General features: G+C 43.2%; 2 protein-coding genes across 2 annotated transcripts; one reads left to right on the forward strand and one right to left on the reverse strand.

Moving 5' to 3' along the window:
* Nucleotides 1–2,780: 2,780 nt before the first annotated feature.
* LOC308057372 (epoxide hydrolase 1-like) lies at nt 2,781–10,171 on the forward strand. The gene is given in 5 exon segments (XM_080411489.1): nt 2,781–3,671; nt 6,408–6,516; nt 6,844–6,969; nt 7,935–7,968; nt 7,970–10,171. Coding segments are annotated over 5 exon segments (594 nt in total). The 5' UTR covers nt 2,781–3,514; the 3' UTR covers nt 8,138–10,171.
* Nucleotides 10,172–11,419: 1,248 nt separating this feature from the next.
* Nucleotides 11,420–12,168, reverse strand: LOC308057391 (MAD2L1-binding protein-like; the record flags this gene model as incomplete). Its single annotated transcript, XM_080411501.1, has 1 exon — nt 11,420–12,168. The coding sequence occupies exon 1, from the start codon at nt 11,918–11,920 to the stop codon at nt 11,420–11,422; it is 501 nt and encodes a 166-aa protein (XP_080267627.1). The 5' UTR covers nt 11,921–12,168.
* Nucleotides 12,169–17,083: the final 4,915 nt, after the last annotated feature.

Raw genomic sequence — 17,083 nt, forward strand, 5'->3', positions numbered from 1 at the left:
TCTGAGACCACAGACTCTCAATGCAACCTGGGGCTGCTCCTGCAGAAAGGCCATGCTTTGAGCAGCAGAATTTGACAGCAGGTCTGCAGTGGTGGAATGGGGTGGGAGGGCACCGGGATAGCAAAGGCACCAGTAGGGCAGGACTGAGGGGCTTCCGCAGAGGACAGGGTTGGAAGGGTGAAGAAGGATGGGGTCCTTCCTTCTGTCCCTACAAGCCTGTCACTAATTATCTGGCCAACTAGCAGTCGGTAGCACAGGCTGAGCTGCTTATTCTTCTCTCAGCTGGCAGTGCTGGCAAGTTCCTAGTGCCCAAAACCCTAAAGCGAGTTAGCAGTAAGGCAAGCGTAGAACCCACTACTCCTGGGTGCCCTAGGGGAACTGCTAACCTGTAGAAAAATATATTCTCCATATAAATGATTCAGGAAGTTATACAGAGTATGGCACTGCTTCAGGAGGGCTTGTGGTGTCCCAGAGAGAGACACAGAAGCCGGTGGAGCCAGGAGAGCCTGTTCATGCCTGCCTTAGCATAGGGCACATGCAGGCATCTGGCCAGCCTTGCAAGAGCTCCTGTCCGCAGGACCTGCATCGCCGCCTGGAGCAGGCCCGCTACACACCGCAGCTGGAAGGGGCTGCCTTCCGCTACAGCTTCACCTCCAGCTACCTGCAGAAGGTGGTGGCCTACTGGAGGAACCCGTTTGACCGACGCAAGCAAGTGGAAATCCTGAACAAATATCCCCATTTCCAAACCACCATTGAAGGTGAGGGGGTCTCTGTGGCTTGAGCAGGTCTCACTCTGAAATGCACAGAGAGAATGGGGGGCTTTAAGAGGTTACTCTATTAAGACAACAGTGTGCATAACAGCTTAATGAAGGATCAGTAGTGGAGGCTATGTTATTAGTAACCCTCTATAGATTAAGATCATTGCACAGTGGTGATAAGATTAGATCTGCTTGAAGATGGGCTTCATCTGGCTCTGAACCTGCACTAAATAACAACGAGGTTTTCTTCTGCTATTGCCTTGAAGCCACCTTTGAAAACTGTAAAATTTACCCAGGCCCTGAGGTTGGAATATCCACCACCACCACCCAGTTTAGCCAGGTGAGGTTAGCCAGACTTTAGATAAGTGATCTGCAGGTTAAACTTATATCCTGCGCTTACTTTTTCCATGTTTCTCTTTTTATCACCCACACATTTTGTAATTTAGTCATGTTTTTGCACGTGTCTTAGCTGCATTATGCTATGCATTGAAGTGCAGCTGTACTTATATACTGTAAGACCAATTTCTCAGGAGGTGGATGCTCAGTCTCCTGTGACCCCAGTAACTGGGACTGGGATCAATACCTCTGTCTGTAAGTAAAAGATGAGACACAGGTAAAATACCAGGCATGTCCTTTCAGCTAGGCATCTTCTTGCCATGGGTTGATTGTGTACCTTCTGCTGTGAATGCTAATCACAGTTTTGCCACCCTCCTTCTTCAGAGTTTGGAACAGAAACTGTGATGGAACTAAGGCTTTAATTTATCTGTCTGGATGTGTGGCAGGGATTGATATCCATTTTATCCACGTGAAGCCCTCCTATGTCCCTCACAGTTGAGCTGCTCAACCTCTGCTGATGGTCCACGGCTGGCCTGGCTCCTTCTACGAGTTCTACAAGACCATCGCTCTACTCACAGAGCCAGCTGAGCATGGCCTGAATGAGGGTGACATGGTGTTTGAGGTCATCTGCCCATCCATCCCAGGATATGGCTTCTCTGAGGCACCACACCAGAAAGGTGAGCGATGAAAAGGCGCTGTTGGAATTGCCAGGTTCTTGGAGCCTCAGTCATCCCTGGCCCTCACCAGGGAATGCAGTTTGTGAATGCAGATGCTTGGCTCTGCACTAACACCCATGTGGCTGAGGCTCTGGGGCTGGCTGTGGAGATCTGGAAGGTAATGGTAGCTGGAAACCAGGTCTGCTTTCCACTTTATCCACTTTCCACTGAATTTCCATCTTGTGTTCACTGTATTGCCAAGGAGCAAGGCAGAGCAGCATAGCACACTGTGCCTTTACACAGCAGCATAAACATGTGCCTCTGTCAGACCATGATCTTTGGCCAGGGGATGATACACCAAGACAAACAGGTTTCCTCTGTTTCTCTTTACCTACAGGCTTTGACAGCAAAGCAACTGCTCGGAAATTTCATAAGCTGATGAATAGATTGGGCTCCAAAGAATACTACCTACAGGGAGAAGACTGGGGATCTCTTATTACCACAAACATGGCCCAGATGCTGCCACAGTGAGTAGCAAAGGGAATCAGTGCAGAGAAGGTTTCTCCAGTTCTTACCCTACCTTCTGGCTCCACGGTCCAGGTCCTGCCTTCTGTTTGCCCTGCCTCTCATCGCCTTCTGCTTTGTTTTCTCCAGGGGTATCCCCACCCCTGTGCATTCAGTCATATTCACGTGCTTTGCATTGACAGTGGTATTTGCATTCTCACGCTTTCTAAATTTCATAGAATCATAGAAGCATTTAGGTTGGAAAAGACCTTTAAGATCATTGAGTCCAACCATAAACCTAACACTGCCAAGTCCACTGCTAAACCAGGTCCCTAAGTGCCACATCTACACACCTTTTAAATACCTCTACCACTTCCCTGGGCAGCCTGTTCCAATGCTTGGCAAACCTTTTAGTGAAGAAATTTTTCCTGATATCCCATCTGAACCTCCCCTGGCACGACTTGAGGCCATTTCCTCTCATCCTCTCACTTGTTACCTGGGAAAAAGTGACCAACACCCGCCTTGTTACAACCTCCTTTCCTGTAGTTTTAGAGAGCAAGAAGGTCTCCCCCAAGCCCCCTTTCCTCCAGACTAAACAAGCCCAGTTGCCTCAGCTGTTTCTCATAGGACTTGTTCTCTAGACCCTTCACCAGCTCCGTTGCTCTTCTTTGGACACATCTTTCTTGTAGTGAGAGGCCCAAAACCGAACACAGTATTCGAGGTGCAGCCACACCAGTGCTGGGTACAGCATCACTGCCCTTGTCCTGCTGGCCACGCAATTTCTGACACAAGCCAGGATGCTGTTGGCCTCCCTTATCTAGGGAAGAGTTGTACAGAGAAAAATGGAGTGCTGTTTGGCTTCTCTTTCACTAGGCATGGAAGTAAGCTCTGCTGCATTTTGATTTGAGACCTCAAGGATCATCATTCTAAATCAGGAAGGAGATAAATTTAAAATTGGCAGGGAGAAAAGGAAGGAGCTCAGCCTTTCAGCAGCTGATCAGTACCACGAAGTATAGGACTTTCCTGGATGGAGATGGCACCAGCTGTACCATTTTTAACTCTCCCAAATTTTTTTGGAAATCACGATAAATGTGAAGGGCTTATGTATTTGGCTTAGTGAAATGCTTCTATTACAGCTCCCGTCAGACTTATTTTCTAGAAAATTTGGAAACAGAAAATGGCTTGATTTAACCTTCTATTCATTAACTTGATTTCAGATCTGTGAATCTTATCTTCGCTGGCAGAGAAGGTTTGAGAAGGATGATTTCCGTGATGCTTGGGGCTTATATACCATGGCTCATAGGCTTTACTAGGGAAGATGTTCGACGTATGTATCCTTTCATCCAGAAGAATATACATGAACTATTGCGAGAGTCTGGATACTTACACATCCAAGCCACCAAACCAGACACTGCAGGTAATGAACCTTCTCTATATCACTATGAACTTTGTATACTGACTGCTTAAGGCGTATAAACACATAGTTGAACAAAAGCCAACCATGTCTGAGAAGCAGTGAATTCTGGTGACTGAATGCAAGACATGGGGACAAGAGCTGTGTAAAAGGAAGTGAAAAGGAACCGCTTAAAGAAAGACGGAGACTACAAACATCACTTTTCAAGGTCTGTTAAATGGCATACCACTTCTCTATGGCAAAGAAACCCTTTGCAAAATGCCTCTTAAAGTAAAGCACAGGACCCTGAAATTGAAGCTTCTAGAAATAAATGTGGGTGAAAACAAGAAAAATAAGCAAGTGCAATGTGAATCTTGCAGAAAGGTAGACACAGCCATAATACCTGAAGCCAGAAGCATGATGTAGTGGGACCAGTAGATAAGGAGTCTGAAGAAAGGTATGGCCATCTCAGAAAAGTTACATGATTTATTTGTATAATATTATCAAAGATTATGGGGTATTCCTTTATTGAAATAAACCCTCATCAGGAAAGACAGCAGAGCTGTCTCAGACTGGCATCAGGTACGGAGACCATAGAAGGAATAGCACCCCATCCTGGCATTTAACTGGAAAAGAGGAAACTCAAAGTGAAACGTCAGCTAATGCCTAGTCTGTTGCTTGAACTGATTGCAATATCAGAGAAATAAAAGGAGACAAACCAGATACCAGGTTGGGGTTTTTTGGGTTTTCTTTTCAAAAGCCAAACAATGAAGACAGCCCCCAGAAAAACAAAGACCAGTATGTCTAGTGTCTGATCAGAAAACTAGCAGAAATGTTTTTAAAAGGAGAATTCATTTACAGGTGATAATATCACAGGGAAATCGTGCTTCAAATATCAGAGCTCTGGCAGGATCAAGAAGCTGTGGACCTAGTAATGGAACATATTTAATTTCCAAAAAAAGTTTTGTTGAGGTTCCTTCCCCCAGTGTTCTTAAAGACATTAAACTGCCTTAAGAAAAAGATTAAGTTCATGGGTTAATAACTAGTTAACATGAGAATTCATGAATATAAATAAGTAAGCAAGTTCCAGGGGAGAGAGAGTATCACAAAAATCTGTGCTGGCACCCGTACCTTTCAATATGATCTTAATTTCTCTACAGATAAAAGTGAATGGTTAAGTGAAAATCTGACACCTATCCAGGGTTTGGTTTAATCTAAAGATAAATGGTTTTGTAACTCTCTGCAGTTAAGTGACTGGTTGATTAAACTGGCCAATAAAAACTGATGTCAACAAAGTCCAAAGCAATTTAAGCAGAGGAAGAAAATCACGATGGGCTCTAGTTTGGTTGCTGCTATGTGAGAGAATCCAAGAGTCAAGGACAGTGCTTTGAAACGTCAGCCAGCTCAGACTTTAAGAGAATCTTACAAACTCTTAAAGAAAGCAAAAAGAGAGTAAGACAAAACACTAAATCCATGATATTTAGAATCTGTTCCACCCCTGTTTCATTAATATATTTTATAATCAAAAGAATACAAGAAGGGGAGAAAAAGAACCCTAAAGTGACCAAGCAGCTTCCCTACAAGCACTGTACATAGTCTAGGACTCTTTAACCTGGAAAAAAAGAAGAGCAGGGATTTTGTAGCACACTAAAATTGTGAAAGGTAGAAAATAAATAGGGGGAAAAAATACATATTCCCTGCTTAGTCTCAAAAAATATCTATATTATCAGTTTAGTTCTCATTAGGCAGGTTTAAAGCAAAGCTACAGTATTTTCACTCACCAGAAGCTGTGGTACCTAAGATGTGTACAGGTTGAATCATTAGTAAGCTGCAAACAAGACTGGTATTTCTGAGCATCCAGTCCATGAAAGTTGAATACAGTGATTCGGAGACAGCTTTCAGCTCAGAAAATGCTCACCTCCAGACGGGTCATATGTTAGCTGGCACATTTTAGCCTGCCCTACCTTTGCTGGTCAAAGCATTTACATGACTTTGATGTGTAGCAAATCACTTTAGGCCTGACAGCACAGGGAAACTGTTGTGCCAATGCACAAACTTACTTTGCATTAAATATGTCCACTATTAAATTGAAATCACATTGTGCATCATCTTCTACGCAGTCATTCAGTGCTAAAGTCACACTAAAATACACTTGAGAGTAGGCAATTCTAAGGATACTGTAAAACTACAGCCTGGAGTGTGGTACAGGAATTTTCCCAAGGCAAGCTCTACCACTGCTGAAGTAATCCCCACCCGTTTTACAGGTTAAAACACAGATATAATATGCTGTGTTTATAATGTTTGTTAGCATTCCCCAAAGGCAGGAGCAGATAGCAGATACACAACACTCCACTGTTGTTTAAATTACATAGAAAGTGAACAGCACTCAGGGTCCCAGTTAGCCATCCTAAGCAGGACAGCGCTCCCAAACAGTTTATCTGAAATTTCTTTTCAGAGTGTAATCCCTTTACATCTGAATTTGCTCTTTCTGCCACACATTACCAAGAAGCCCAGAGGATTTTCTTAACTCCTATTTTCTTTTGTATAGGAATTGCTCAACTTTATAGTGCTGTCAGTTATAGCCAAAATTCCATTGGGGTGAACTTTTCAAGAATAAAGTACTACCAGGGCTAGTAAAACGCACTCTTTACTGAATTCTCATAGAAAACTCTGAAGAATTGATGTAAGTCCAGTTTAACTCCCACTGAAGTATTTGCAATGCCAGGCAACTGCAATGGTTCTCTTCTTCTCTTGAATTAGGTTGTGGACTGAATGACTCCCCTGGGGGGCTTGCTGCATATATATTGGAAAAATTCTCTACCTGGAGAGATAAATCATTTCTGCATAAAGATGATGGAGGCTTGGAAAGGTAAGAAAACAGGTGCTCTTCCATGAGAGGACTCATTAAAAGAATGAGCAATGGTAACTAATGAGGAGATAGGTAAAAGACTGGCCAAAGCTGAATTTTGAGCATGAAAGGTTACACATGACAAGTAGTAGTGTAAACTCACAGCAGACTGCCTGCAAACTACTGCTTCAGCACCGGGCAGTTTTGCTCTGGGCACATGGGTGCCAATTAATTTGCTGCTTGAAAACAAGTGGAGAACAAGAACAACTGTTCTTCAGGGCATGAGCCCAATATAGCGTATTGAGAAACAGCTTCCAATGAAACGTCTTCATCTTTTTCTATCAATAGCAAATACACTCTTGATGAGCTTTTGGCCAATGTGATGATTTATTGGGTGACATCCTCCATTGTGTCCTCAATGCGATTCTACAAGGAGAACATCTCCAAGGACCCTGGTCTAACAGGTGATGCCAGGTAATGAAGTGGTAGGTGTAAGAAAGATTTGCAAATGAGATTGAACCACGTTTGCCTGTATAAACATTTAGATTACTTTAAAACAGCAAACTTAAGTTGTTAAAAAAAATAATCTAAGTTCTTATTTTCTTTTGATAAAAATAGTTGAGTCATTTTTCTTTTGAACCTGTAATTCACACAAAGTAGCTTGTAGCCAAGACAATGCAGCGGACATATCAAACTATATTCAGTCTTGTGTTCAAACTACAGGTCTATATACTTAGTCACCAAACAAATGTGATCTCTGGCTCAGTTCAGTTAAAACAAAACAGAAAATCAGGAGCATTTCCAAGAGAGACGTTTAAACTGAATTAGGAAGCATACGGCTTAGTGGTGGATAAAACTAACGACTACAAGTGTTAAGCACAAACTTGGGGAAGCAATCTGGAGAGCAGTACCTTCTAACAAACCAAGCACCTTCTAACAGCCACTGACTTTAAGATGACTATAAGAGAGGCTGACCAGAAAATGCTGCAGAACGGAATTCCATGTGATTGATCACACAAACAAATAGAAGAGTCTTTTCCTTTGTAGACCGAGCCAGCTTACCTTTCCTCAACTCATTCGTTACGCTGGTACTATAAATTCTAAAGTAAACTTGAGCAGGCTCATTTCTGACTGTCACAAAGAGGTGATGCGTCTTGCCATTTATCGCAAAACTGTAAAACAAGGTAAGTTTAAAAATAGGAAACGTTTCAAGATTGAACCGTGTGCGAAGTTGGCTCTACTTTACGTTTTTGGGTATAATATTCTCATACTCAAGGAGACTCAAATACAAGCAAAGCTTTTCAGCAGAGTACAAACCACAAAATGTGTCGCTGCGGTGAAGCTCTGCCAGCTGACTGTGGCAATTACTAGAGTCAGGAGGTTTTTATAGAATTTCCCCAGGACTTTTTTCAAAAAGGCACTTAGTTAATGTCCTCTAGGTTTGCAGTGTATGTTCCCACAGGGACTGCAGCTTTTTCCTCAGGAGCTAGTACATACACCACGGGTCTGGGCAAAGGAGGTCTTCAAGAACATCATCACTTACTCTTACATGCCACGTGGAGGGCATTTTGCTGCCTTTGAGGGACCAAAGCTTCTGGCACAAGACATCATGCACTTTGTCAGAAAGGTGGAACAGCTGTGAACATGCACTTTAGATACATATACAGAACAGAAGCAAGTTGTTCTGCCACCAGCAGAACCTTTACTTTGAGGGATCAAATAAATCCAATGTAATCACATAGAGAAAACAACATTTCATTTTGATAATCATTACAGTACTAAAATTGTTAATGAAGCTCTAAAGCTTTTCTAAAGAATAAAAGAAAAAACCCCAAAGTAAGCAACTTGTCTTCTTTCACTCCTGGCACCGTATCATTGCTGCACTCATAGTTCAAGTGTAACAGAATACATGAACGGTTTACTGCAGTAACACTGCACTCATCTGGGGAAGAGAGTAGAAAGAAACCAGCCCCTTGATCCTTAGAACGAAGGCTTCTGTTTAAAAGCTTCTTTAAACACTTGAGTGCTAGCGTCTGAAATATGCATTACAAGCAGCTTTGGTGGAAGTGTAAAGGGTTTTGATCTCCTGAGCACAAACACTCCTACGTTCAAGTTATATTTCATTCAAGAGACCAGGAATTACATATTCAAGTGGGCAGCTGCACACAAGGCAGCTTTCTTCATTCTAACAGGTTTTCCCCCTACGGCTAGCTTTAGCAGCTACTACACTATGTAAACAGATGTTTAATGGATAACAAGGCAGAGACAGCGTTCCTAGTGTGCTCCAAGCTCAAAAATACCAACTTAATTTCCTCTTCGTTCTTTATCATTCCATTCCAAATGGTAAAGTTAAAATATGCACCAAGCGTAGCAGGTTACTTCAACCTTTACCCTCATTTCAAACGATTCTTATCACACCATCGTGCAATTTTTGCTAGCAAGAAGCTGCAAGCAACCTTGCTACCAGTAGGCTCGAGTTTCTCTTCAAATGGGATAGGGCTGTTTGGAGCTGTTAAGCTCACTACATTACAGACACTTCTAAGTAGCTGACTGAAGGTTAAGTCCAGCAGACACCTAGTTTTGACACACTGTTCAAAGCTCTCAAGTGTTTCTCACCCTCCCTCCTTCTCCCATTCTGCACTAGACACCAGGCCAGAAGAAAGGGCTCAAGTTCTGCTCCCAAGTAATACCTTCTGACTTTGAACAGGAGTTTGACAAGTAAAGATAGTGCTGAACTTGATCACACTCGCCTCACCGCCTCTTCACATTTCATAAACATTGAAGAGTCTAAGACTTAGAAGTAAAAGCAAGCAAGAAACTAACTTTTATTGTTGTTGTCTTAAGTGAGAACAAGCTAGCATATTGGGACAGGAGTCCTATGCAGGAGCGGGCTGGAAACTAATGGGAGAAACAGCTAGGTATTGTGAAGGAGAATAGGAAAGATAAACATGGTTATCTAGTGTTTAATAGGTGTCTGCACGCTTGTAGAGATATATAGCTATGTAACTGCATGAATGATTCCTGCCCTGAGCCTGGTGGCGCATACAGCTGCGGTTTGTGTCCGGGCTCAGAGATGTAAATAGGGGCTTCTCTGTTTTGGTGGAAGTGTTTCTCTTTGCATAAAAAAAGAGGGAATGAAGGGAATGACCCCAGAGGTATGTTCAGAGAAGGCATGCTATGTTTCGAACTTTTTGACTGAACCAGTTCTTGTTTGGTGTGCCCTTCCACCTATGTATAATGTTAATCCAAAAGAAGATGATACTGTTTACACTTTGAATGTCGATCATTGTCTTTCTGTAGATGCTAATGTAGTAGGAGGCTGTGATGGGAACGTGTCGCAGCAGTTCTTCTCTTATCCGGAATAACAGCAGGGAAAGCATTAAAGAGTTAAATCACCTTGTTTGGTAGGCAGTTAAGCATGTGAGTCAAAATTGCCACTGCTTTTTGTTGTTGGTTCAAGGACATGGCTGTGAGGATTTTGATGGTATGTGCTGCGTGGATTTTAGGCGCCCCATTGCAGCAACATGTTACCAAAATCTGAGAAGATGTCAGCCTTTTGGGGCATCCATTCACTCAATTGGCAGTATTGTTTGTTTGCTGTTACCTTGGTTGCTGTCATGTTTGCAAGGGCCCTGCAGAACATGGCAAACCTGGTACTAGCTGTTCAAAAACAAAAAGGGGAAATTGTAAAATTGTACGGAACAGAGACAGTGGGTTATTCTGACGTTGATAATATGTCTTAGTTGCTTTTTTATTTGTTCTATTACTTATACCTTGTTTTTACTCGTTCGGTTTCAAAGGTTCTTTTTGTGCAACAGGAAGGGGGAGATGCAGGAGCGGGCTGGAAACTAGGACCATGCGTGGCGGTCAGTTTGCTGAGGGGAATGTGCTCGAGCTTGTCTGGACAACAATTAACATGATGAGATGTTTACAGAGCACAGGGGAGTGGGGGACGGATGGCGCCAAGGAAAAGTAACAGCTTGCTGTTAATTGATGGCAGCTAACCACCAATCGGGGATTGCCTAGTATGCAAGGCTTAGCTTCAAGAACCAATCTGTTTCAAACGCGCAGCTTCTGAAAGTGTATAGAAACTCGTGCTTCTGTACAATAAGTTGACATTTGCTTGCATCAAGCTGCGTCCCGTCTCTTCATTCGCCGCAGTCCTAACTTCCTCTGAAGAGGGTTAGAGCAGAAACCACTTGATTTTAGTTCTAACTGTATATCTAACTGACCGTCAAGGCTGTTGGGCTAAAGGTTAGTAAAAAAATAGGAAGACGTGCTTCCCCACTTCCACAGGGCCAATCAATCTCTTTTTGTCACCAGTACAAGACCTCCCAATTACTCAGAAGTCCCACTCTTTGTTTGGATTATTAAGTAACTGAAATTGAGTTATAGAGAAGTCTAATTTTATCAAATAGATAGGCAAACACTCGAGTACTCACTCAAGCCTGATCAGACTACAAAGGTCTCCTTTTACGGGTAAGAATGGCTATAGCCTTTTTAGTAAAGGCCAAGTGTATTAATAGTCATGTACATTACCCAGAGAGAGTCCCAAGCAATCAGCTAATTTAGTAATGGCCACATTAAAACTCGGGAGGGAAAAGGTTTATCCAGTATTTGCCAGTTCAGCAAGTACACAGCAGGAAAGTTTTACTCCCAACGCGCCAATTAGTCTCCTGTACCATAACTCAGGTCCCCAAAGAATCACTGTATCTTTGTGCAGCTGTGCCTTAAAGGGTAATTGCTTTCAACAGCCATTCAGGAGATGAAAACAGATGGACACGGTTCAACTACAGGAAGGTAGTAGACGCCCTGAATAAAGGATCCAGACAGACAAGAATACACAGTTGTATTTGATAAAGTTATCGCTTAAAGCGGCACCAAAGGTTATTCGATATTCCATTGAAGTTCTACAGAGTGTGGGTCATTCGTGAAAGCCTTTGAGCGCCGCTGGTGCTTGAAACCAGACATAGTCCTCCCAAGTAGAGGTCACATGCTGAGGAGCCGAGGCACTTCTGTTGATGTCTCCATCGCAGGACAAGTTAACAGCTAGTTTCCTCCCTCGAGTCGGCACCTTATAGTTGAGCTTGGGCCGGAACCAATCAACACCACAATCATGGTGTCCTTGGAGCATAACAACAGTGCCCATGACAGGGAGAGCCTTCAGCTCACTGAAGACATCCGCAACAAAGAGCGAGTGAAAGAGCTTGTGAACGCAGGATGCAGTTTTCAGGCTCTCCTCAGCACCGCCCTCACAGATACCCTCCAAGCTGAGCTCATAGAGCTCCTTGGGGCTCATGACATTGCCTCCAAGTAGAATAAGAACCCGAGGAACCAGTGTCAAACTAAACATTATTTCCAAGCGCTGGAACATTTCCTCCAGTTCTGTCAGCACCTGCTGGCACTTCTTGCTTGCCAGGTCCATGGAGGGTGGCTTCTTAATCACATCTCCATCCTGGAAAACAAAGCAAAGAAAGATCACCACATTTCATTATTAGGAAACATTAGTACCAACACACCCTTCAGAAAGCATGGCCCATCCCATCCCTGAAAGTTAAGGAAGGTTCAAGGGTTTATGTGCCTTTTAAGAGATACAGGTACCCACGTACGGAATCAGGAGACCCAAGATGAACACAAATGGCTGCCCTATAGCTACTCAGTTTAAATCTGAACCCCACTACTGAGGAATGTCCACGAGAATTACAAACTCCATATTTTAAAGATCAGCTATCACTCCAAAAAACACCTACCAGCCTTTTTTCTTCAAGTTGTTTGAGTAACAAACAAAGCAGTGGCATGCTTTGAGCACAAAGTGGAACAACAAGAGATAAACAGCAACTTTTTGAGACCTTTAGCCACCTAACCTAAAGGTTTTTTTAGTTGTTTGTGGGTTGTTTTTGTTTGTTTTTTTTTTAATGAAGTTGTGGTAACACTTAAGGATACAGCTACAACTGCACTGCACTTTACAAGTGTTTGGCACATGTGAGAAACTATGGACTAGGGTATTGTTTATTAAGATTTATGTTAAGCCCAATGTAAAGGTCAGACAGCAAAAGATATGAAATCGCTTATGCAAACAGCCACCAGACACCGCTTGTGTAAGGTAGGATAACCGCAATCGCTTACACAAACTAAACCAGATACCGCTTGTGCAAGACAAGATAACCACCAGATGTCCAGGAACAGACAGAAACAGGACAAACAACCCCATATAAGGACATATGAGTGAGGGGTCAACTATGGGACGAAGGAGGAAGACTTCTTACTTTGGCCTCAACGACCACCAGGAGGCAGAAAACGACCCCCTAACAACAACCGAAGCATGCGCAGAGTACCTCCACTACTTCATGAACACGGAAGTAAAGATGTATAAAAAGGGACTGTTTGAACTGCTCAGGGCGGCAGTTGGTGGAGCGCAGACTCCCCTGCCGTCCAGCGCTGTTTTTGCTCATATTCTACTTGCTATAATTAATAAAATTTTAATTGGATTATGATCCGTTCTGGTCTCAATTTATAACAACTTTTATATTTTACATATATAAAAGAATTAGTACAAGACTACATTTCTTAGACTTAGGTGCAGCATGTAGAAAAAAGTTTCAGCTTGTGTCTTTACATACCTCTTTTGATGTTCTACTCGCTGGCTCAGTTTGAGTTCTAGAAGAAGAAAAAAAGATGATCAGAACTTAAAATAAAGCACTCGTAACCAACATAAAGCCGTGAAAACAGTTTATAAAACCTGAACACCAAAACACTGTGTTCTGATAGTCTTATGAATACGGAAATTTATTTCTATACATAAAGTGTGCTCTCCTGGTACATTCAGTGCAACTGAAATAAAACCCCAAATCCCATTCCTTCTTTGTCCCCAATTACTCTAAGATACAGAATACAGCAGTGCAAGAAGAAGTCCTCACATATTTTCTTTCTGCTCTCTAAGTCTCAAAACTGTGAAGACTGTGCTACAGTTTTCGGTTCTTAAATAGTCAGCCATCCAAATATGAAGGCACCTTCAGGCAATCTGCATAGCCCCACTATCACAAACAGGTACCAGATAGAGCACTTTGGTTTCTACACTCCCCTGACAAAACAAGAACAGTTGTCTGTAGAAAAGTGTTTCTTTGTGGAAGCCCAAGCACTGTGTTCAGGTACCTACTATCCTCTAGCCTAAAGTGACTACCAATAGCAGTAGAAACATCACCTGAAAGCAGTTCCAAGGATTTTCTGTGGTCGAGGAGGCCTGTGTTAAAAAAATAAGAAAAAAAGCCTGGATTACCAGAATTTGCTTTAGGATCATCTTGAACATGCTACAATATTTTAGGAAACACTTATGACACACAAGCCCTTGCCGAGATTCCACATACTCATTGGTCTGTACCTGCATGCTACTCATGAATCAAACATGCAACCGTCCATCAGTTAACAAACAATTCATACATCATCCAAAGCGTCCCACGAGCAGAGGCAACCCAAAGGCTGCTGTGCCGGTCCTGCACAAATAGAAAGGCTCATTCTTCCTGCCACTGCTACACCACCACCAGGCTCGCAAGTACAGCCACGTACCTCCTGAACATGAGGAAGTGCTTTAGATTACCACACCAGGGTTTCTCCATCCATTTGCCTTGAGGAAGATACTACAAGGTGACTAACGCATTTCTGAAGGCCTCTCCACCGTGACACCATGCGTTCAGCATTCCCAAACACTAACGACTCTACCAGTTGTTTCCATAATGTTTCCAGCTGAAGGAATAGAAAGCTAACCTGCCCAATCCATTTGCAACTTTAGGAGAGCAGCGGCATTCATCCCTTACCCCCACGTGCAGGCATTTCTTGGATCTTTGATGCTAGTGGCACCTAGCCTCTCATTTTAGGGCAGCATTCCAACACCAGGAGAGGGTGCCATCCAACCAGAAATGGAGGCTATATTGACAAGACAGCACTAAGCATCCCCACCTAAATTAACCCCCCAAACCAGGCCATGTTTAGAAGCACAGTGCTGTGGCATCCAGAAAGTCTTGGTAGCGCCTGAAAGCACTGCAACACCTCCTGCAGTAATATGCCCAAAGCTTACAGGGGAGCCACATAAATTCAGGGGGTTTTGCTTGCAGATGCTTCATGGGTACAGGATGCTGCTGTACTGTTTGTTTGAGACACGCTGTAACGCGCCAGTACACTCTATTTATTGAGAACTAACATTAGAAAGACATGGCAAAACCACAAGTCAATAATATCTACTAACGGTGGAGGAGAGGTCTGTCTTGAAGAAGCCTTGAAAACATGAGCATTCAAACCATGCTGATGCAGCTGATACAGAACTGAACTGTACGAATACATCGATGACAGCGATAATGCTGTAGTCAGGCTTACATTTGAGTATCTGCAATTGTAATCAGATTCTCTGTCCTCCATAAATCTGAGGAATACAGCAGTAATACCTGGAGCACAGAGAGCAGCTTAGGGTGAAATCAAACTTAGAAAGGTAACTACTAACATTTGGGAAAGTGCTCAACTGCTTTCTGAGCTTCAGGTTTGGAAAAGATCAACTGTTCCTTCACCGTCCTGGCACAAAAGGCAATACGCTTTAGGATGTTGTTCTTTTTCTCTTGCCCGACATAGACATTGTCTTTAGGAATCTAATAGGAAGCACTTAAGAATGAAACTTCTTGTTTGCACGGTTTGCCAGCTGGCCACTCTCAGTCTTTCCTCTGGAGACAGTATGCAGCCCACACACACCCCCCGCTTTGGGGTGTAAGAATACCCTGCCCCCCTCCCCCAAACAAAGGAAGCAGGCAAACACGGAGACTCGGACTGCTGGCAGATGGGAACAAATCACCAGTTCACACTGCAATGTGTCTCTCCGTTTACTCTAAAAGCAATACAAGCAAAAGCATACAATAAGGGATCTCTCTGCATAGAGGAAACAGGATGGAGAACTTGACTCTCAGAAAAACCAAGCCCAAGAACAAACCCAATTCAAACATCTGAACAGTCACCACTGTTGGAGCTTGAATGCCACGTCCCAGCGGGCTGAAAAATCTAAGTCTGCTTTGGGACAGATACATTCAAATCTGCCCTGCCACAACAAAAGTTAACAGCAGCTTTAACAAGAAAGATACACCCTGAATGCCTCCGTAAACCAACAGCCACAAAGAAGGTGAACACACTGAAACCCCTCCCAAAGAACACAACGCGTTATGGCTACTTACCCAAGGTCTGTTTTGCTGGTAGCTTTAACTCCTCTAACAGGGACTCCCCTAACAGTTACCGATGAGTTCCCCGGAATCAGGGCATTATCATCTGTGTATTCTGGAAACAACATCAATACAGAGAAAGCATCAGTCAGTTTGTAAGAGTGATATTAACATGTCGTCACGTAGCACTTCAGGGAATCCCTTTACAGATAGAAAAGCAACATTTTACACACAGCGTCATGCTTTCATCATCTCACGGTACCTTTCCAGAAATCTTCAGGTCTGATAGTCAAACACAAGCAGCAAAATCTTTCCCATTTTTTTGGAATCGTTTCAACGCCAACAGCAAAATGGTCTCTAAAGTCACTACAGCAGTGTCTGCTAAAGCATGAGGTTCTTTCCTGATCTAACTTTCATTGCTTTTGCTCCTGTTAGCTTACAAAACCCTAGAACATGTCTCCATAATAGCGAGCACGGAAGAGGACACCCCCACCCTGCCTCCCACCTTTTCAAACACATCCCAACCATCCATTTTGCCTTCCCACCATCTTCAAAAAGAGTCCACCATCTCTTTTTTTTCCCCCCAGTGATGTTTAAAATCCTGTTTACTTTCAGCTTCTATTAGCATTGCTTCTATTACGAGATTTCTGTGATCACGCGGCCCGGAAAAATCTGAACAATTGGCCATCTTCACTCAAGGTTCACTGAAGGGTCTTTCCAAGATCATGTCACCATTTAGTCAGGACTCCTGCACCAAGTTATAAAACCCACGACCGTATCTCCACAGGGAAGATCTCCAAGAACCCCCTTTAGGCAGAACATCCTGGCCGAGTTCTTTCCTTCATCTTCTGAAGGTGACTTTAGGCACGCAGATGCTGTTCAACAAAAACGGAAATTCACGGTTATGTATAAAACCCCAAAATCTGGCAGACACGTGTATGACACTGAAATGTATTCCTTAGCTTTGCTCTGACAACCACTGGGGGATTTTTGCATTTCCACAGGGAAGACACCCTTACAGAAGTTCCAGTAAGTATCTGTGTCACAACCTGTACATCTGCCTCTACCTGCATGTCTATCTCTACCGCCGTGTGACACGCGACCCCGTAACACCCCCAAGACCCCTAACACCGTGCTGTTAAGTCTCCTCACAGATACTCTCCTGAACATACTTTACCTATCTGTAGGTAAACAGTGTGTTTAGGTCCAACCACTGGAAAGGCTGGGGCCAAAGTTACAGTTACCACATGTGGCAGGCATGTCATCCTGTTTAAGTTTTAATACAACAAACAGGAAGAGGGAAAACACCTATGAGTACACATTGTAAAGAAAAGACTGTTGAGAGAATGTCACAGAACCACAGGAAAAAAAGAAAAAAACAAAACAAAACACCCGGT

Source organism: Falco punctatus (assembly GCF_963210335.1).
Source record: "Falco punctatus genome assembly, contig: scaffold_28, whole genome shotgun sequence".
NCBI classification, from domain to species: domain Eukaryota; kingdom Metazoa; phylum Chordata; class Aves; order Falconiformes; family Falconidae; genus Falco; species Falco punctatus.